Source organism: Centropristis striata, chromosome 18 (assembly GCF_030273125.1).
Source record: "Centropristis striata isolate RG_2023a ecotype Rhode Island chromosome 18, C.striata_1.0, whole genome shotgun sequence".
Lineage (NCBI taxonomy): Eukaryota > Metazoa > Chordata > Actinopteri > Perciformes > Serranidae > Centropristis > Centropristis striata.
The window spans coordinates 36,297,713-36,320,824 of NC_081534.1; the positions used below are offsets into that span (position 1 = coordinate 36,297,713).

Below are 23,112 nucleotides of genomic sequence, written 5' to 3' on the forward strand. Positions count from 1 at the left end.
TTCCTTTTTTCCCCTTTTATTCTAAAATTCATATCTGTCTTATTATTATGTCTTATTAATTAATCTATTAACGTCAAATGACCTTAGCAAGTTAGAGTGAGTGTTGAAGTAATTTGGAGTTATTTGCATAGAAAAGGTTGGCGTCATTCATCCATTTGCAAGATTAAATGCACAGCATGTGTATTCCAAAAAGCTTTTATTCACAAGAAAGCAAATTAAAACAAAACACACAATATCTAAACTAAGATAGATTTTTGTTGTTGTTGACCAATTAGTCAATCATTGTTGCAGCTCTGATCCAACGACAGTAGAAAACTGACAATATTTTTCCTTAAAACTAATAAACTTATCTTCATCATAACACAGTCTGTATTTTTAAGGTGACAATTTATTTTTTGTTTCTTTTGGATCTTTGTAGGGAGAAAAATGGCTACACCTCAAGGGGTCCTCTTCAGAATTTTAAAAGATTTGGGAGCTGAGGACTTTAAAGAATTTAAGTGGTTCCTGCAGCAGCAGGGGGAGCTAGAAGGCCTCCCAGCAATCCCAAAGAGTCAACTGGAGGATGCAGACCGGACAAAAACTGTGGATCAGATGTTTCAGACCTACAGTATAAACATGATGCAAGTGACCAGAACAGTTTTAGTGAAGATAAATCAGAATGAATTAGTGAAGAAATTATCAAACACCTCCTTTGAACCTGAAGGTAAGTCAGAATCATTATTCATGATAAAATGGATGTAACAAAGATTGAAGTCGTAGATTACAGAGACTTCAACAAACATGTAGTGTGTAGTTAACGTCTCTCTGATCTACAAATATAGACACGTTTGTTGTGTTGCACGTTGGATTGTAGATCAAGCGACCAAAAACACAACCATAAGGAGAAAGACAATTAAAGTCTCTCAGAGAACTAAAATGATGAACCAATGACAGACAATCCTGTTTTTGGTTGCTTCTAGATGGTTAAAATGTGCACACACTGAAGTCTGTAAGTTTGTTTGGACAATATTACTTCCCTCGACTGGATTTAACACCGTCTGGTTTCTCTGGTTTCACCTTTTCAGGACCTACTGTAGTAATTGCTGAACAAATTTCATACATAATGATTAGGGGTGTGACGATACTCTCAGCTCACGAGACGAAACATGATATTGGGTTCACGAGAACGAGACGAGACGAGATTTTAAGAAAACTACAATGACAAAATATACGACTGGACCAACAGACTTTTATTTAACCGAGTTCCACATGCATTTTGAAATGTTTTATTATAACTCTTTACATCCATGATGTAGGCATGAGTTTTTAATAAACTTCTTCCACAAATTGAAACTACAACTAAAATTTATAATAGTTAAAATAAGATAAATAAATAAATAAAATCCCCCAGAGGGATTAATGAGAGTCCAGAGGTGACATATGGTTTTCTATCGTCTCTTAATCGCTTAGGGACAGTTTCGACCGTGATCCGTGATCACATACACGACGGATTAAACACGGGAGACGCAACTGTGGCCGCCGACGCTAACTGAACAACATCAGCAGCTGATCAAAACAAAGCAGCATGGCTAATTATCATAAACATAGCGATCTTTAATTAACCGGCATCGCTAACTGTGCACAGAGTCTCTGGTGCTTGTTGTAAACAAACAGAGATCGCTAAGTGAACACCTCCTGCAGCAGCAGCACATACACACTGTACTGCTATAGAGCTAACTGTTAGCCTGCTAGCACATACACACTGTACTGCTACAGAGCTAACTGTTAGCCTGTTAGCACATACACACTGTACTGCTACAGAGCTAACTGTTAGTCGGCTCTGTGCTTGCAGCTGGGAGAGACTGCTGCAGGAGGATTGTGCCGCTTCCACTCGTTCTTACTCTTCTTAACGAGCCCCTGCAACATCATTCTGGCTGCTTCCCCTCCTTCTCCTTCTCCTTTTAATTTTACTGCCCCCACTGGTAACAAATAGAAGTTTGGATAGCTCACAAATCTCGCGAGACTGATTTTTAACGCAACGAGAAATATCGTCGGGTTTATTCTCGTCACACCCCTAATAATGATATGTGAATACTTGTTAGAAAACAAGTTCATGACTCACGTTCACTGTAACAACCCCTCATTGGTTTCATTGTTCTCTTCATTCAGAGATTCTTGCTGAGTGCCAGAGAAAACTCAAATCCAAATTACAAAAGAAGTTCCAGTCTGTGTTTGAGGGGATCATTAAATCAGGAAACCAGATCCTTCTGAATCAGATCTACACAGAGATCTACATCTTAAAGGAAGAAACTGCAGAGGTCAAAAAAGAACATGAGGTCAGACAGATTGAAAGAGCATCCAGGAAACCAGACAGACCAGAAACAACAATCAGTCAAGAAGACATCTTTAAAGCCCCACCTGGAAGAGATAAACCAATCAGAACAGTGCTGACAAAGGGAGTGGCTGGCATTGGGAAAACAGTCTTAACACAGAAGTTCACTCTGGACTGGGCTGAAGACAAAACCAACCAGGACATCCACTTCACATTTCCGTTCACCTTCAGAGAGCTGAATGTGCTGAAAGAGAAAAAGTTCAGCTTGGTGGAACTTGTTCATCACTTCTTTACTGAAACCAAAGAAGCAGGAATCTGCAGGTTTGAAGAGTTCCACGTTGTGTTGATCTTTGACGGTCTGGATGAGTGTCGACTTCCTCTGGACTTCCACAACACTGAGGTCCTGACTGATGTCACAGAGTCCACCTCAGTGGATGTGCTGCTGACAAACCTCATCAGGGGGACACTGCTTCCCTCTGCTCGCCTCTGGATAACCACACGACCTGCAGCAGCCAATCAGATCCCTATTGATCCCTGTGTTGTCATGGTGACAGAGGTCAGAGGGTTCACTGACCCACAGAAGGAGGAGTACTTCAGGAAGAGATTCAGAAATGAGGAGCAAGTCAGCAGAATCATCTCCCACATCAAGACATCACGAAGCCTCCACATCACGTGCCACATCCCAGTCTTCTGCTGGATCTCTGCTGCAGTTCTGGAGAAGCTGATGAAAACCAGAGAGGGAGGAGAGCTGCCCAAGACCCTGACTGAGATGTACATCCACTTCCTGGTGGTTCAGTCCAAACGGACAAATGTCAAGTATCATGGGAAATCTGAGACAGATCCACACTGGAGTCCAGAGAGCAGGGAGATGATTGAGTCTCTGGGAAAACTGGCTTTTGATCAGCTGCAGAAAGGAAACCTGATCTTCTATGACTCAGACCTGACAGAGTGTGGCATCGATATCTCAGCAGCCTCAGTGTACTCAGGAGTGTTCACACAGGTCTTTAGAGAGGAGAGAGGACTGTACCAGAACAGGGTGTTCTGCTTCGTCCATCTGAGTGTTCAGGAGTTTCTGGCTGCTCTTCATGTCCATCTGACCTTCATCAAGTCTGGAGTCAATCTGATGGCAGACGAACATACAACATCCTGTATGCCTAAAGTCTTCAAAGACAAACTTAAACCAAAACATCTCTACCAGAGTGCTGTGGACAAGGCCTTACAGAGTCCAAATGGACACCTGGACTTGTTCCTCCGCTTCCTCCTGGGTCTTTCTCTGGAGACCAATCAGCATCTCCTACTAGGTCTGCTGACACAGACAGGAAGTAGCTCACAGACCAATCAGAAAACAGTCCAGTACATCAAGAAGAAGATCAGTGAGGATCTGTCTGCAGAGAGAAGCATCAACCTGTTCCACTGTCTGAATGAACCGAATGATCGTTCTCTAGTGGAGGAGATCCAACAGTCCCTGAGATCAGGAAGTCTCTCCACAGATAAACTGTCTCCTGCTCAGTGGTCAGCTCTGGTCTTCATCTTACTATCATCACAAATAGATCTGGACGTGTTTGACTTGAAGAAATACTCTGCTTCAGAGGAGGCTCTTCTGAGGCTGCTGCCAGTGGTTAAAGCCTCCAACAAAGCACTGTGAGTGGCTATATGAACAACATGAAACATGCTTTCTGTGATTCAAGACAAATAAAATGATTTGCTGATGTTCAACTTTTTTCCTCTCCAGGTTAACTGGCTGTAAGCTCTCAGAGAGAAGCTGTGAAGCTCTGTCCTCAGTCCTCAGCTCCCAGTCCTCTAGTCTGAGAGACCTGGACCTGAGTAACAACAACCTGAAGGATTCAGGAGTGAAGCTTCTGTCTGTTGGACTGATGAGTCCGCTATGTGAACTGGAAACTCTCAGGTTCGCATGCATTTAGATCAACAGTTGCTGTTTCAAATCCTTTAAATTACATTTAAATTTAGCTCCTTGTTAGTGAAGGAGCTTACTGGAACCATTTCTTCCACATAACTTTTAGCTTAATTAAAACAGAGATCTCTTAAATCTTTGTGAATTTACTTTGTTTTTTTCTTTTGTCATTACAGTAAGACACAGGTTTTAGTCAAATCATATTTTTAGACCATTGGTTCGAGTCTTGTACGTCTCTGTTGGCTGACTGAAAAACAAGAATGTGCAAAGACAAATGTAAAGTAGCTAATCAGACAGAGAAAAACAGAAATGATTACGCAATTAAAGACGTATAATTTTAGATAATAATGATTAAATTCATTAAATCTGTACATTTCCTTTCAGGTTAACTGACTGTAACCTCTTAAAGAGAAGCTGTGAAGCTCTGTCCTCAGTCCTCAGCTCCCAGTCCTCTAGTCTGAGAAACCTGGACCTGAGTAACAATGACCTGCAGGATTCAGGAGTGAAGCTTTTGTCTGCTGGACTGCAGAGTCCACTATGTGAACTGAAATCCCTTCGGTGTGTATTAACATGATCGTTAAAAGATGAAACTTTTGAATCCCGCTCATCCTGCTTTAGCTTCTTGATAGGGAAGACTGTCAACATCTCTGACTCTCCTGCTCAGTATTAAGCTGACTTCAAAGTCTCACACTTACTTTCTGAACCCATTTCCCTTCAATAATTCTTAAAATCTTTGTGTCTCTTCTTTCTTTTTTTCCGTGTGGGATGAGCCTCTCCACACCCTGGAACTCTGCGTTGTGTTGTTTATGATGATGTAGGGCGGAGGAGGGACCAGTCGGACAGGGTGGTCATTATATTTGCAGCTCTGACCGTCTCGTGCTTTATTTCTCACAACGGCTGGCAGCTCAACCTTAAACAGTACAAGTAAACACTGGCGTGTGACAACAGAAAGTCTAAAGGCAAGCTCACAGGCGAAACAACAGATACATTTGAGCTAGCACTGTATACACACATAAAATTGACTTAGAAATAACTAAAAACTCATCAGACAGTGCACATATCTCCTATCATCACATCGTTAAACATGGCAGTCTAACAACATACACAAACAGCCTTTAATATGTCAGAATACTTGACATTCATTTACCACACAACCTTTACAGTACTTACCTTAAACAGTACAAGTAAACATTGAACGAAAATGGCGAATGGCGCCAAACAGAGAACGCGAAACACGGTGTCGCACAATGGAGAAAAGCTAAACCACCCCAGGCCATACATGACACCAGAGCACCATCTCATGACCACCCAAAGCAACAACCTAATAATTACAATAAGACACAGGTTATAGTCACATTACATTTTGTGACCACTGGTTCGAGTCTTATACGTCTCTTAGTGCTAACTGAAAAACATGAATGTGCAAAAAATGTAAATTAGCTCATCATGAGCCATGGATAATTTTGAAAGAGAGAGAGATATTATTGTTAAATCTTAACATTTCTTTTCAGCTTAACTGGCTGTAAGCTGTCAGAGAGAAGCTGTAAAGCCCTGTCTTCAGTCCTCAGCTCCCAGTCCTCTAGTCTGAGAGACCTGGACCTGAGTAACAACGATCTGAAGGATTCAGGAGTGAAGCTTCTGTCTGATGGACTGCAGAGTCCACTTTGTGAACTGCAGCATTCATTATCAATACCAGTTGATCTTTTAAGTACTTTAAATTCAATTTAAATTTAGCTCCATCTTGTTGAAGATGGGCAACTTCTCTAGGATTTTCCAGCTGATATATTTTTCTTAAACCCTGTATTAATGAGATTTCCTTAATTCCAGTCTGTCAGGCTGTCTGATCTCAGAGAAAGGCTGTTCTTCTCTGGCCTCATCTCTGAGGTCCAACCCCTCCCATCTGAGAGAGTTGGACCTGAGCTTCAATCATCCAGGAGACTCAGGAGTGAAGCTGCTGGAGGATCCACGATGCAGACTGGACACTCTCAGGTATGGACAGATAGACAGACACTCTCAGGTATGGACAGACAAACTGGTGGCCGAGGCTACCAGGGCACCTGCCACTATTGGGAATTCATTCACACACCCATGAATGCAACATTGGGAGCAATTTGGGGTTCAGTATCTTGCTCAAGGGTACATGACATGTAGGCTGCCATGGTCAGGGATTGAACCACCAACCATCCGATCAGTGGGTAAGCGCCCTACCAACTGAGCCACAGCTGCCCCCAGAATGAATCATGTGTGATGAACTCTTCTGTCAGAAACAGAAACCAAACAGTAAAAAATAAGTTATTTACTGCTAACTTTAAAAGTGTTGCTGTAATTTTCACCTGGAAATAAAATCATTTTTTCATGTAGAATTCTCAAGTGAGGTCAGTTTTATTCATTAAAACCAAAATGAATGATTAATGTCAAGATGCTTCCACTCTGTACATCTTCCAACACTTCCTCTCATCAGACGCTCAGATTCAAACATGAATGACACAATACAAACTGAATGTGATGGTGAAACTGATCTGAGAACAGTCTGTAAACTGTTCAGCTGTTCATGTGTGAATGCAGGACAGACTGTTGATTTAAGGGACCAGATTTCACATTGTGTGTTATTATGAGGGACGACAGTTCAGTGGTGACTGAGCTCTTAATATTTATACATCACATTATCTTTTTGAAGAGTTTCAGCCTGTTTCTCTGTCACACTGACACACTGAGGAGCTCTGCTTCATGTTGAACAGCAGTTAGGACTCATGTTGGATAGAAAATCATTGTGACTGTGTTTCTTCCTCCAGGGTGGACCATGGTGGAGAGAACAGGTTAACACCTGGTCTGAGGAAGTGTAAGTGTGGATTACATTTGACTAATGAAGACAAAACAGCTTTAAATACACAGTTAATAGTTGTGATATTTATTCATTAAAACATGACTGACTCAACTTTATAGAAATGAACAACATCAGGACACAAAGAAAGAATAAACCCTTCAGATGTGTCTGATGATAAACTGCTGCTGTGTTGTGACTTTTTCTCTCCATCAGATTTCTGTCAACTCACACTGGACACAAACACAGCACACAGAAGACTCAAACTGTCTGAGAACAACAGGAAGGTGACAGATGTTAGAAAGGATCAGTCATATCCTGATCATCCAGAGAGATTTGACTCCAGGCCTCAGCTGCTGTGTAGAGATGGTCTGACTGGTCGCTGTTACTGGGAGGTCGAGTGGAGAGGAGATGTTGGTGTAGCCGTGAGTTACAGAGGAATCAGCAGGAAAGGAGTCAGTGTTGACTGTGTGTTTGGAAGAAATGATCAGTCCTGGAATTTGTGGTGCTCTTATGTTGGTTACTCTTCTCACCCTCCTCCTCCTCCTCCTCCTCCTCCTCCTCCTCCTCCTCCTCCTCCTCCTCCTCCTCCTCCTCTGGTAGAATAGGAGTGTATGTGGACTGTCCTGCTGGCTCTCTGTCCTTCTACAGAGTCTCCTCTGACACACTGATCCACCTCCACACCTTCAACACCACATTCACTGAACCTCTTTATCCTGGGTTTGTGTTGACCTATGGTTCCTCAGTGTCTCTGTGTGGTCTGTAGGACGGAGACGACTTCCTGTCCTGTGGTCTGAATGTTGGACGAAGCTTCACTTTGTTTAACATTTGATTCTCTGATTGTTTCTTTAATGTCACAAATGTTTTCTTCTTATAAACGGTGAAATGATCTCAGGGCTGAACTCTGATTTTCTCTTGAATCCAGTTTTTTTTGGAGCAGCGTCTTGTAGCTGCTAATGTCTGTCGTGATTGATCTCAATAAAGGTTTAAAGACTCACGAGAACAGCAGCTTCTAACAAATGTAAATCTGATTCTGTTTTAAAGAGGAATAAAGACATTACCTTCACAATCCAGAGTCATTTTCTTATGTTCAAAACCAGATGTAGTCTCATATTTATCTTCAGGATTTTCTGATTTATGAAATGATAAAAGTCAAAAACTTTGAATCAAATTAGTCAAAAAAATAATAATAACAGTAAAATGTTCTCTAATGTTCAGATTTATGTCCTGGAAATATATGCTTTTTATTTATTTGCATATATTTAAGTTCACACCTCATTTGCATATTTAAACATCACATTTCTGAAAACTTTAAAGTAATTGTTTAAATGTCAGTAATCAGCTGGATGGGGACAGCAGCAGCCAAAACCAATAATAATAATAATAATAATAATAATAAATACATGAATCTTTGCGCATTTAAATAAAAAAATATATATTTTTTTTAAATGTTTGCATTAATTTATTGGTGATGCTACATACAGTTCATTTTTCATTTGTTTCAATTTTATATGTATTTATTATTAAATTAAATCCATTAAAACTGAATCTAAAGAAATCAATAAAAGACAATTATGAAGATAATTTGGTTGAAATCAATACAAAGGTAAATATATATTCAAACAAATCAAAAACAGAAGAATCATTTTTTCACATGTGATTTATGAATTACTTTCTACATTAATTTTTAATATTAATGTTTGTATATTTAATGATAAATTAATAGATTTATCATTAATAGAAGATAAATTAATGATAATAAGCCACTGAATGCACCAAATATGATTAAAAACAAATGTAGGAAATCGTGAATGAATGAAGTTTTGATAACGTGAAATTTATATTTAAATTAACTTTTTTTTTAAATTAACAATTAAATGTTTAATTTTATTTATTGATTTGTGACTTTAACTCAGACTGGAAAAGGATTTTAATCAGCAGACGTCTGGATTTTAATCATCCAATTAGCGACGCAACATAAGTGGCTTCATGGGTCCACGTCGCCCGGCTGTGGCAGCTGTGCCAGATCGCCTAGCTGGAAGGTAGGATCTCTACGCTGTATGAAGTCCGGGAAGCAGAAGCTGATGGACACAGTGACTCTCCCGGCGGCGCTGACCTGCTCCACCAGCGCTCTAGTCCCCGCCGAGCTGGCCTCGGAAGCCTCCTCACTGATCGCTGCTGACGCCCTCTTTCCAGGCTCTCTCCCGGATGACTCCTGGGCTAAGTTTGGAGCTAAACATAAAGACCTGGGCACCTCCACTCCAGCCCACTCTGAGCCCTGCGGCAGGAGAGGGCAGGGCAAGTTTATTTGTATAGCACAATTCAACACAAGGTTTTTCAAAGTGCTTTACATACACATTAAAACAGTCAATTAAAACAGGGAAATAGAAATAAAAATAGAAATAAGATAAAATAAGATACAGCAGAATAAGAAAAGAGATAAAATAATAAAAAGCACAAGTCAAACATTGTGTAGTTATAAAGTAAGGGCAGTAGAGTAGAGCAGATAAGAGTTAAAGTTAAGATACGCTGCAGTAAACTATAGTGTTTTCAGTCCTGATTTAAAGGAGCTGAGAGTTTGGGCAGACCTCAGATCTACAGGTACATTGTTCCAGGTGAGGAGCAGAATAACTGAAAGCTGCCTCACCCCGCTTAGTTCTTGTTCTTGGGTTAGCAACAAGCCAGTTCCAGATGACCTAAGGGGTCTGGATGCTTCGTAGAGGGGGAGCAGATCAAGCATGTAGTTTGGTCCGAGACCATTCAGTGCTTTGTAGACCAGCAGTAAGATTTTAAAATCTATCCTCTGACTCACAGGAAGCCAGTGTTGTGATTTAAGGGGCCGGTGTAATATGGTCCAGTTTCCTGGTGTTTGTGAAACGAAGGGAGACATCCTTTTTCCACAAGGGGGTCAGGAGGGGAGGCGGTACTGAGTCACTTTTAAAAGAAAAGCTGAACCCAAAAGAGGTTTCTTTTAACAGTTACATATCATTTAAATACCACGCCTTTGTTTTTAGCAGCCCTCCGATTATCTGCATCACAGTTTACAGACCACCCCAATATTCTTCCTGTTTTATCAGTGAATTTTCTGAATTTTTATCAATCATCCACACTTCTTACAACAGGGTTTTAATAGCTGGTGATTTTAATCTACATATTGACAATATCTCGGACACCATGTCCAGAGAATTTTTAAACCTTTTATGCTGCCTAGATTTTAAACAGCACGTCTCACAGCCGACTCACAACAGAGGACACACCAGCGGACAGGCTGGAGGTGATGACCAGGTCCAGGGTGTGTCCTCTGTTGTGGACCTGGCTGTGTCTGACCACTACTGCGTGTATTTTAACATCGCCAGTTTTAACCATCAGGAGGCCCCGGTGAGAACAGTGAGGAAACCTTACCTGACTTCTGAAGTGGCTGCAAATTTTATCCAGATTTTACAGAACACCCCTGCTGAGGTTATATATATGCATATATATATACATATATATATATATATATATATATATACATACATATATATATATATATATAGAGCTGAGAGGAAAGTTCCAGTCACAAGTTGTCACTCAAGACTCAGCAGCCATTTTGCCTTTGTTAAACACACACACACACACACACACACACACACACACCCAGCTCTACTGTACTGAGAGAAGAGTTCATCACTCAGAGACTGAAGCCATTTTCAGTTTTTTATAGTTCTGTTGGTGTCAAAACAGTTCATGTTGTCATCTTGTGCTACCAGCAGATGTTGTGCCGTATGATTCGAGTGTTATGCACGTTGTCCTCATGTGCTAACCACCAGAATCTCCTCCATCTCCTTCTTCTCCTTCTTCTTCTTTTTTTTTTAATTACATTTTTATCCCACGATTATGTAACCCATTTTATTTATCACCCAGTTTGTCCTACGTCATGATCCTGGGGGCGCTACCTTGTCCCTGTCAGTCTGGGGAGAGCCCTGAACTGGTCACATGCTTCCTCCGATACATGCGGAGTTAGCAGGCCCTTCTTGACACCTGACAGGGGAGATTCCCCGGTAGGACGTAACGCGTGGGAGGATCACGTTATTCCAACCCATCAGGCGCCCCGACCGACCAGAGGGAGGCTCTATAGCGACCAGGATCGCCCACAGCGTCCTGGCGGGAATTCGAACCCAAGACCTTCTAGCTGTGAGGCGAAAGCGCTACCAACTGCGTCCACCGTGTCCCCCTACCTTCTTCTATCACCATTACCACCATCACCATAGACCACTACTACTATCACCATCACCATAGACTACTATCACTATCACCATCACCATAGACCACTATCAACATCACCATAGACCACTACTACTATCACCTCCATCACCATAGACCACTACTACTATCACCATCACCATAGACCACTACTACTATCACCATCACCATAGACCACTATCACCATCACCATAGACCACTACTACTATCACCATCACTATAGACCACCACTACTATCACCATCGTTATAGACCACCACTACTGTCACCATCACCATAGACCACTACTACTATCACCATCACCGTAGACCACTACTACTATCACCATCATTATAGACCACCACTACTATCACCATCACCATAGACCACTACTACTATCACCATCACTATAGACCACTACTGCTATCACCATCACTATAGACCACCACTACTATCACCATCACTATAGACCACTACTACTACTATCACCATCACTATAGACCACAACTACTATCATCATCACTATAGACCACTACTACTATCACCATCACTATAGACCACTACTACTATCACCATCACCATAGACCACTACTACTATCACCATCACCATAGACCACTACTACTATCACCATCACCATAGACCCCTATCACCATCACTATAGACCACTACTACTATCACCATCACCATAGACCGCTACTACTATCACCATCACCATAGACCACTATCACATCACTATAGACCACTACTACTATCACCATCACTATAGACCACTACCACTATCACCATCACCATAGACCACTATCACTATCACCATCACTATAGACCACTACTACTATCACATCACCATAGACCACTACTACTATCACCATCACCGTAGACCACTACTACTATCAACATCACTATAGACCACTACTACTATCACCATCACCATAGACCACTACTACTATCACCATCACTATAGACCACCACTACTATCACCATCGTTATAGACCACCACTACTGTCACCATCGCCATAGACCACTACTACTATCACCATCACCGTAGACCACTACTACTATCACCATCATTATAGACCACCACTACTATCACCATCACCATAGACCACTACTACTATCACCATCACTATAGACCACTACTGCTATCACCATCACTATAGACCACCACTACTATCACCATCACTATAGACCACTACTACTACTATCACCATCACTATAGACCACAACTACTATCATCATCACCATAGACCACTACTACGATCACCATCACCATAGACCACTACTACTATCACCATCACCATAGACCACTACTACTATCACCATCACCATAGACCACTATCACTATCACCATCACTACAGACCACTACTACTATCACCATCACCATAGACCGCTACTACTATCACCATCACCATAGACCACTATCACTATCACCATCACTATAGACCACTACTACTATCACCATCACTATAGACCACTACTACTATCACCATCACCATAGACCACTATCACTATCACCATCACTATAGACCACTACTACTATCACATCACCATAGACCACTACTACTATCACCATCACCGTAGACCACTACTACTATCAACATCACTATAGACCACCACTACTATCACCATCACCATTTACCACTACTACTATCACCATCACCATAGACCACTACTACTATCACCATCACTATAGATCACTACTACTATCACCATCACTATAGACCACTACTACTATCACCATCACCATAGACCACTACTACTATCACCATCACTATAGACCACCACTACTATCACCATCACCATAGACCACTACTACTATCACCATCACCATAGACCACTACTACTATAATCATTACCATCACCATCACCACTACTACTATCACCATAGACCAATATTACTATCACCATAGGTCACTACTACTATCACCATCACCATAGACCACTAATATCATCATCACCATAGACCACTACTACTATCACCATCACCATAGATCACTACTACTATCACCATCACCATAGATCTCTACTGCTATCACCATCACCATAGACCACTACTACTATCACCATCACCATAGACCACTACTACTATCACCATCACCATAGACCACTACTACTATCACCATCACTATAGACGACTACTACTATCACCATCACCATAGACCACTACTACATCACCATAACTATAGACCACTACTACTATCACATCACCATAGACCACTACTACTATCACCATCACCATAGACCACTACTACTATAATCATTACCATCACCATCACCACTACTACTATCACCATAGACCAATATTACTATCACCATAGGTCACTACTACTATCACCATCACCATAGACCTCTAATATCATCATCACCATAGACCACTACTACTATCACCATCACTATAGACCACTACTACTATCACCATCACTATAAATATTAATAATAGTAAAGTGCTTTTCTCCACTGTTGACAGACTTGTTAACCCACCTTCCACCATTCCTTCAGAAATATTGTCCTCAGTAAAATGTGATCAATTTGCCTCTTTCTTTAATAACAAAATCATTACTATTAGACAAAACATTACTGCCCTAAAACCTACAACTGAACTCTCCCTTCCTTTCTCCAGAAACTCCACCTGTGTCATGCCTCATTTTAACTGTTTAAATCTGAAAGAACTTGGTGATATTGTTGGTCAGCTCAGGTCCTCCACCTGCTGCCTGGATCCTCTCCCAACTGCATTTTTCAAAAATGTTTTTAACTGCTTAGCACCAGAGGTTTTACATATCATTAACACGTCTCTTCAGTCAGGTATATTTCCCACATCACTAAAAACAGCTGTCATCAAACCACTTCTGAAGAAAAACAATCTGGATCAAAGTGTCATTGCAAATTACAGGCCCATCTCCAACCTACCATTCCTCAGTAAAATACTTGAAAAAACAGTTTACATTCAGCTCAAGAATTATCTAGCGTCAAATAGCCTCTTAGATACTTATCAGTCTGGTTTCCGTCCCCACCATAGCACAGAAACAGCACTTATTAAAATCCTTAATGATCTACATATAAACACAGACTCCAAAAAAATGTCCATTCTTGTTCTACTCGACCTTAGCTCTGCATTTGACACCATTGACCATAATATCTTACTGGAAAGACTCAAAAGGTGGGTTGGTTTGTCTGGCCCCGTTCTAAACTGGTTCAGAACCTACCTTCAGGATAGGCAGTTTTATGTATCCATCGGTGAATTCTACTCGAACAAAATGAACATTACATGCGGGGTACCACAAGGGTCAATTCTAGGACCACTACTGTTCAATCTCTACATGCTTCCACTCTCACATGTCATACGCAAACATAAAATAAGTTATCATAATTATGCAGATGATTCACAACTTTACATTTCACTACACCCCGATGACCTATCACCCATAACATCCCTCACTCAGTGTATCAAAGACATTAATCAATGGATGTCACAAAATTTTTTACAACTAAACAAAGACAAAACAGAAATACTTATCTTTGGTGCACAGGCTCACAGACAGAAAATTGCAGCACATCTCAACTCTCTCTCTCTTGACAGCAAAACTGAAGCAAGGGATCTGGGTGTAATTATCGACAGCAATCTAAATTTCAGAAGTCATATCAACCACATCACCAGATCATCTTTCTATCATCTCAAAAATATCTCTAGATTGAGAGGCTTTCTGTCAAAATCCGACTCAGAAAAATTAATTCACGCATTTATAACAAGTAGACTAGATTACTGTAATGGTTTATTCACTGGAATCTCCAAATCAAGCATTCAAAGGTTACAACTAATTCAAAATGCAGCTGCGCGTATTCTCACTGGCACCAAGAAATATCAACACATCACACCCGTTCTTAAATCTTTGCACTGGTTACCCGTTAGAACAAGAATCGATTTCAAAATACTGCTCCTGGTTTATAAAGCACTACACGGCCTTGCACCTCAGTACATCACAGATATGCTCATCACCTACACCCCAGCAACAACACTTCGGTCAACAGGCAGTGGCAACTTACTCATGCCTCACACCAGATCCAAAGAAGGAGAAGCAGCTTTTAGTGTTTATGCCCCGCGAAAGTGGAACACCCTGCCTGACTCAGTTAAACATGCCAAATCAGTCGCCATTTTTAAAAACAGATTAAAAACCAATCTTTTTTCAACAGCATTCGGTTGAACTTTGTACGTGTGGTTGTGGGAGTGGGTGCACATGTGTGAGTAAGTAAGTGTGTATGTGGTGAATATGGCATAGCTTGTCTACCTGCACTCGTCAATTAATTTGTAATTGATCTTATTTTATTTTTTTTCTAATTGTTTGTATTTGCTTGTTTTCTGTTGTTCTGTTTTGTTTTGTTTTTCAACTGTAATTATGTATATTGTGAAGCACATTGAGTCTGCCTTGTGCATGAAATGCGCTCTATAAATAAAGTTGAATTGAATTGAATTGAATTGAATATAGACCACTACTACTATCACCATCACCATAGACCACTACTACTATCACCATAACCATAGACCACTAATATCGTCATCACCATAGACCACTACTACGATCACCATCACTATAGACCACTACTACTATCACCATCACTATAGACCACTACTACTATCACCATCACTATAGACCACTACTACTATCACCATCACTATAGATCACTACTACTATCACCATCACTATAGACCACTACTACTATCACCATCACCATAGACCACTAATATCGTCATCACCATAGACCACTACTACGATCACCATCACTATAGACCACTACTACTATCACCATAACCATAGACCACTAATATCGTCATCACCATAGACCACTACTACGATCACCATCACTATAGACCACTACTACTATCACCATCACTATAGACCACTACTACTATCACCATCACTATAGACCACTACTACTATCACCATCACTATAGATCACTACTACTATCACCATCACTATAGACCACTACTACATCACCATCACCATAGACCACTAATATCACCATCACCATAGACCACTACAACTATCACCATCACCATAGATCACTACTACTATCACCATCACTATAGATCACTACTACTATCACCATCACTATAGACCACTACTACTATCACCATCACTATAGACCACTATCACTATCACCATCACCATAGACCACTACTACTATCACCATCACCATAGATCACTACTACTATCACCATCACTATAGATCACTACTACTATCACCATCACTATAGACCACTACTACTATCACCATCACCATAGACCACTACTACTATCACCATCACTATTGACCACTACTACTATCACATCACTATAGACCACTACTACTATCACATCACCATAGACCACTACTACTATAATCATTACCATCACCATCACCACTACTACTATCACCATAGACCAATATTACTATCACCATAGGTCACTACTACTATCACCATCACCATAGACCACTAATATCATCATCACCATAGACCACTACTACTATCACCATCACTATAGACCACTACTACTATCACCATCACCATAGACCACTACTACTATCACCATAACCATAGACCACTAATATCATCATCACCATAGACCACTACTACTATCACCATCACTATAGACCACTAATATCACCATCACCATAGACCACTACTACTATCACCATCACCATAGACCACTACTACTATCACCATCACCATAGACCACTACTTTAAATTTCAATGAGAAGAAGACAGAAGTGATAGTGTTTGGCCCTAGTGGCTCTTATGTGACCCCTCCTTTTGACTTGGGCCCTCTGGCAGATTTTATAAGACCAACTGTGTCAAATTTAGGTTTTAAGATGGACAGTGATTTTAAATTAGATCGTCAGATTAGTGCTGCTGTGAGGTCAAGTTTTTTTCATATCAGGCAGCTGGCTAAGGTGAAGCTTTTCCTTACGCACAAGCACTTTGAAACAGTAATCCATGCCTTCGTTACATCTCGGCTGGATTACTGTAACTCACTGTACCTTGGAGTCAGCCAGTCCTCCCTCGCACGGCTCCAGTTGGTGCAGAACGCGGCCGCTCGCCTCTTAACTGGAGTTCGTAAGAGGGAGCACATAACTCCCATCCTGGCCTCCCTCCACTGGCTGCCTGTGCATTTTAGAGTCCATTTTAAGATTCTTTTATTTGTTTTTAAATCTTTAAATGGTCTCGCCCCACTGTACCTCTCTGAGCTCCTCCACCCCTACGCTCCTGCTCGCTGCCTCAGGTCAGCTGATCTGCTGCTCCTGGAGGTACCGAGGTCTAAACAGAAGCTCAGAGGGGACAGATCTTTCTCTGCTGCAGCCCCCAAACTATGGAATGAGCTACCTTTGCACATCAGACAAGCCTCCTCACTGTCGATTTTTAAAAGTCATCTTAAAACCTATTTTTATTCCTTGGCTTTTAACCACGCATGAGACTCTGCTCTTGCTTTTAGTGTTTTATTGTTTGCTTTTATTTATTGTTTTTTAAATTGTCTTTTAAAAAGCAATGAATCTATTTATTTTAGTGTTTATTTTCCTGTTTTATTTATTTTATTGTCTCTTGTTCTGTTTGTTTATGTACAGCACTTTGTTGCGGTTATTGTTGTTTTAAAGTAATTTACAAATAAAGTTGAGCTGAGTTGAGTTGAGTACTATCACCATCACCATAGACCACCACTACTATCACCATCACCATAGACCACCACTACTATCACCATCACTATAGACCACTGCTACTATCACCATCACTATAGACCACTACTACTATCACCATCACCATAGACCACTACTACTATCACCATCACTATAGACCACTGCTACTATCACCATCACTATAGACCACTACTACTATCATCATCACTATAGACCACTACTACTATCACCATCACCATAGACCACTACTACTATCATCATCACTATAGACCACTACTACTATCACCATCACTATAGACCACTACTACTATCACCATCACTATAGACCACTGCTACTATCACCATCACTATAGACCACTACTACTATCACCATCACTATAGACCACTGCTACTATCACCATCACTATAGACCACTACTACTATCACCATCACTATAGACCACTGCTACTATCACCATCACTATAGACCACTGCTATTATCACCATCGCTATAGACCACTACTACTATCACCATCACTATAGACCACTACTACTATCACCATCACTATACACCACTGCTACTATCACCATCACTATAGACCACTGCTACTATCACCATCACTATAGACCACTACTACTATCACCATCACTATAGACCACTACTACTATCACCATCACCATAGACTGCTACTACTATCACCATCACCATAGACTGCTACTACTATCACCATCACCATAGACTGCTACTACTATCACCATCACCAAAGACCACTACTACTATCACCATCACTATAGACCACTACTACTATCACCATCACTATAGACCACTACTACTATCACCATCACTATAGACCACTACTACTATCACCATCACCAAAGACCACTACTACTATCACCATCACTATAGACCACTACTACTATCACCATCACTATAGACCACTACTACTATCACCATCACTATAGACCACTACTACTATCACCATCACTATAGACCACTACTACTATCACCATCACTATAGACCACTACTACTATCACCATCACCATAGACCACTACATTACATTACATTACATGTCATTTAGATTTGGTGCTTTTTGTTACTTCTTTTGTGTGTTTTCCTGAATATGTGTAGTGCCGACGCCACATACAGACGCCAAAAACTAATTGACCTTTGTCAGAAGTACAATCTAGCTGTTACAACCGAATATCAGCATAAAAACAACATCCCGAATGACATAGCGAGATCGCCGGGATCTCCGTGAGTGGTCGGCCCACCCGGCAAGCAGAGGAGGCTGCGCAGAGAGAGAAAGCAGAAGCGGGGTTGCCGGTCGGGCTGGGTTGCTAGGCTACGTAAACAACCGATCCATCACCCACAAAATTGACGAACTGGAATTATGGACGGCCACGACCAGCTTTGTATGAAACTGCAGCATTATTTTCATCACGGAGACGTGGCTTCACCCGCTGATCCCCGATGCTGCAGTCCAGCTAGCTGCCGCACGCTGCACCGGCATGACAGGAGCAAAGCCTCGGGTAAGAGCAGGGGAGGGGGGCTCTGTGTTTACATAAACAGTGAGTGGTGTTGTAACAGCAGGATCATTGACACACACTGTTCCCCGGATTTAGAGGCTCTGGCTGTCTCGTGCAGACCTTTTTATCTCCCGAGGGAGTTTACAGTGGTCATTGCTATTGCTGTTTACATCCCACCCGACGCTAATGTTAGCACAGCACTTAGCCTCCTCCTCGCTCTCATTAGCAAACAACAGCTCACTCACCCCGACGGAGTCTTCATTGTTGCCGGTGACTTCAACAAAGCGCGTTTAAAGACTGTGCTACCCAAGTTTTTCCAGTTTGTGAAGTTTGCCACCAGAGGGAGGAATACTTTGGACCATGTTTACTCAAACATCAAGCATGCATACAAAGCAACACCTCTCCCCCACCTGGCTGGATCTGATCACCTATGCATGTCCCTCACCACCACCTACACCCCCCTGCTGAGGAAGACAAAGCCTCAGAAAAAGACAATAAAAACCTGGCCTGAGGGAGCCCTCTACCAGCTGCAGGACTGCTTCTCCACCACTGTATGGGATTTATTCTCCAGCCACAACATCCAGGAGTACACTGACACTGTACTCTGTTACATTAAGAACTGTGTTGACACCGTCACCGTCAACAAAATGGTAAGAATTCTCCCCAACCAGAAACCCTGGATGAACAGCGAAGTGCAGTCCCTCTTAAAAAGCCGAAACACCGCCTTCAAGACAGGGGACAGTGCCCTGTACTGCACAGCCAGGTCTGACCTGAAAAAAGGCCTCAGACAGGCCAAAGCAGCTTATAAGAGGAGGATTGAGGATCACTTCAATGGGAATGACCCTAGAAGGATGTGGCAGGGGATGAATCACATCACTAACTACAAAAACAAAAACAATAACCAGACCACCGCTAGGTCACCGCTAGGAATTAAACTACTTCTTTGCCCGCTTTGAGACAGACAGACCTTCAGCAGCCACACCACTCCCTCATCCCCCCAGCACCGGCACACTGATGCTCCAGGAGCATGAAGTGAGACGCGTGCTGAGGACAGTGAACCCCAGGAAGGCGGCTGGCCCAGATGGAGTACCCGGAAAAGTACTCAGGGCGTGCGCTGACCAACTGGCTGGAGTTCTCACCAGGATTTTTAACCAGTCTCTGTCTCAGGCCATCATCCCACCCTGCCTCAAAACCTCCACCATCATCCCCATCCCAAAGAAGACAGCCGTGGACAGCCCCAATGACTACAGGCCCATCGCACTCACGCCTGTAGTCATGAAGTGCTTTGAGAAACTGGTCTCAAAGCACATCAGGGACTGCCTGCCGCCCACCCTGGACCCACATCAGTTTGCCTACAGGGCAAACCGATCCACAGAGGATGCTATATCCATAGCACTCCACACCACACTGAGCCACCTGGAGAAACCGGGAAGCTACGTGAGGATGCTCTTCCTGGACTTCAGCTCAGCCTTCAATCACATCATCCTGGAGATCCTGGTCCAGAAGCTTTCACTCCTGGGCCTCTCCACTCCCACCTGCCTCTGGATTAAGGACTTCCTGTCAGACCGCCCACAGACTGTTAAACTTGGTCCTCACATCTCCAGAACCATCACCCTCAGCACCGGCTCCCCACAAGGATGTGTATTGAGCCCCCTCCTCTTCACTCTCTACACATACAACTGCTCCCCGACCCACCTCTCAAACCACATCATTAAGTTAGCAGACGACACCACCGTGGTCGGGCTCATCTCAGGGGGGGATGAGTCTGCCTACAGAGAAGAGGTCAACGGACTGTCTGAGTGGTGTTCAGTTAACAACCTCCAACTGAACACCACTAAGACCAAAGAACTAGTCCTGGACTTCAGAAAGGGCAGAGCGGACCCGGCACCTCTCTACATCAGAGGGGACTGTGTGGAACGGGTCCACACTACAAGATTCCTGGGCGTGCAGATCTCGGATGACCTCTCCTGGACGGCAAACACAACAGCGGTGGTGAAGAAGGCCCAGCAGCGTCTCCACTTCCTGAGAGTGCTCAGGAGATACAACCTGGAGGAGAAGCTGCTGGTGAACTTCTACAGGGCCACCGTAGAGAGCATCCTGACATACTGCCTCACAGCGTGGTTCACAGGGTGCTCAGCTGCGAACAAGAAAGCACTGCAGAGGGTTATCAGCACAGCCCAGAAGATCATTGGCTGCTTTCTGCCCAGCCTGGAGGACATCGCCAGCTCTCGCTACCTCAGCAGAGCTGGTAACATCATAAAGGATGCCTCACACCCCGCCCACCACATGTTCGACCTGCTGCCCTCGGGCCGGCGCTACAGGTCACAGAGAGTGACGACTAGCAGGTTCAGAGACAGCTTTTTCCCCAGGGCTATCTCTGAACTGAACTCCACAAAAACAATTTATTGAACAATATCTGAGGACAAATTATTTTATTTATTTATTCTATTTTTATTTTTATTTTTTTGCCGTGTATCTATATATATATTTTAAGTTTCTTATTTGCACCAATGGGAGTTGCACTCCAATTTCGTTGTACATATACAATGACAATAAAGGCTATTCTATTTCTCTGAACTGAGCTGATCTTTAGCTCATCAGATGGTTAGTAAGCACCTTCTAGTGGACAGGTAACATAACTACACCATCTAATCAGTGATTTGTCTGTTTGTGTTTCTGGAATGAAGTAAAAAACAGGATAAAACAAGACACTGTCTCAAGACCAGTGGACAACTGATTTGAACTAAGAAAGCATAATATTTCATCCATCAGATACAACAAACAAACAACAAACAGTAACTACATCAATAATTAGCTAAACACCTCAGGCAAGTAAGGGTGTGGAATAAGGAAATAAAAACACTTTAATAGGCGGACATCTACCACTGGTTAGACTGGTTTTCACGTCACTCTGTTGTTTTATCTTTAGACTTGGACTGTGAAGTTGTGAGGGTGTGACGGCGTCCTCAGCTCAGACGCTCACAGACACCACGACTGACGAAGATGAAGACGAGCAGCTTCTTCTCTCCCAGAGTTTCCTCCACACATGAAGGTGGAAAGTGTCTGAACCTGAAGTGAGTTCAGCAGGTGAGAATCCTACCAGAGGAATCTGTAAATGTTTCATCATCAGGATCACTTTGATCACTTTGTGCTGCGTCACTGTTTAACTGCACAGGAGGAATGTTTCTTGATGCTGATTTAAAGTATTATATATATATATATATATATATATATATATATATATATACGTATATACTCTGCAGAATTTCTCTCTGAGTTAAAAAAAAAACCCAAAACAATGGTTTTAGAAAGATTTAAAAATAATGTTTGTGTTTCTCAGGTAGAATCGACAGTTTGATTGTAATCTGAGTTCACATCATCAGTGAAAAATGTCTGGAATGTCTGAACCGGTCTGACAGCTTGGATCCACTTGGCTCAGGTGTGTTCATCTTTTATCTGTGTCTCTGTTCAGTTTTTGTGTCTCAACTTTTGTCATGACTTAAACATTTAAAGACACAGATCTTGTTTTCTCTCTACACACATAAACCCCTAAAATACTTTTTGTTCTTCAGGATGTTACAAAAGTTCGGGGATTTACATCAGAACACTTATTTTAATTATTGAAAACAATACATTTGTGGATACAGTAATACAAGCTATGCATTTTTTGTCCTG

The 23,112-nt window shown here is 41.9% G+C and overlaps 1 protein-coding gene across 1 annotated transcript; it reads left to right on the forward strand.

The window, feature by feature from the left end:
* Nucleotides 1-426: 426 nt before the first annotated feature.
* Nucleotides 427-8,052, forward strand: LOC131990774 (NACHT, LRR and PYD domains-containing protein 12-like). The gene is made up of 9 exons (XM_059355889.1): nucleotides 427-703; nucleotides 2,149-3,952; nucleotides 4,044-4,217; nucleotides 4,608-4,781; nucleotides 5,735-5,899; nucleotides 6,051-6,212; nucleotides 7,016-7,062; nucleotides 7,261-7,593; nucleotides 7,626-8,052. The coding sequence occupies exons 1-9, from the start codon at nucleotides 427-429 to the stop codon at nucleotides 7,808-7,810; spliced, it is 3,321 nt and encodes a 1,106-aa protein (XP_059211872.1). The 3' UTR covers nucleotides 7,811-8,052.
* Nucleotides 8,053-23,112: the final 15,060 nt, after the last annotated feature.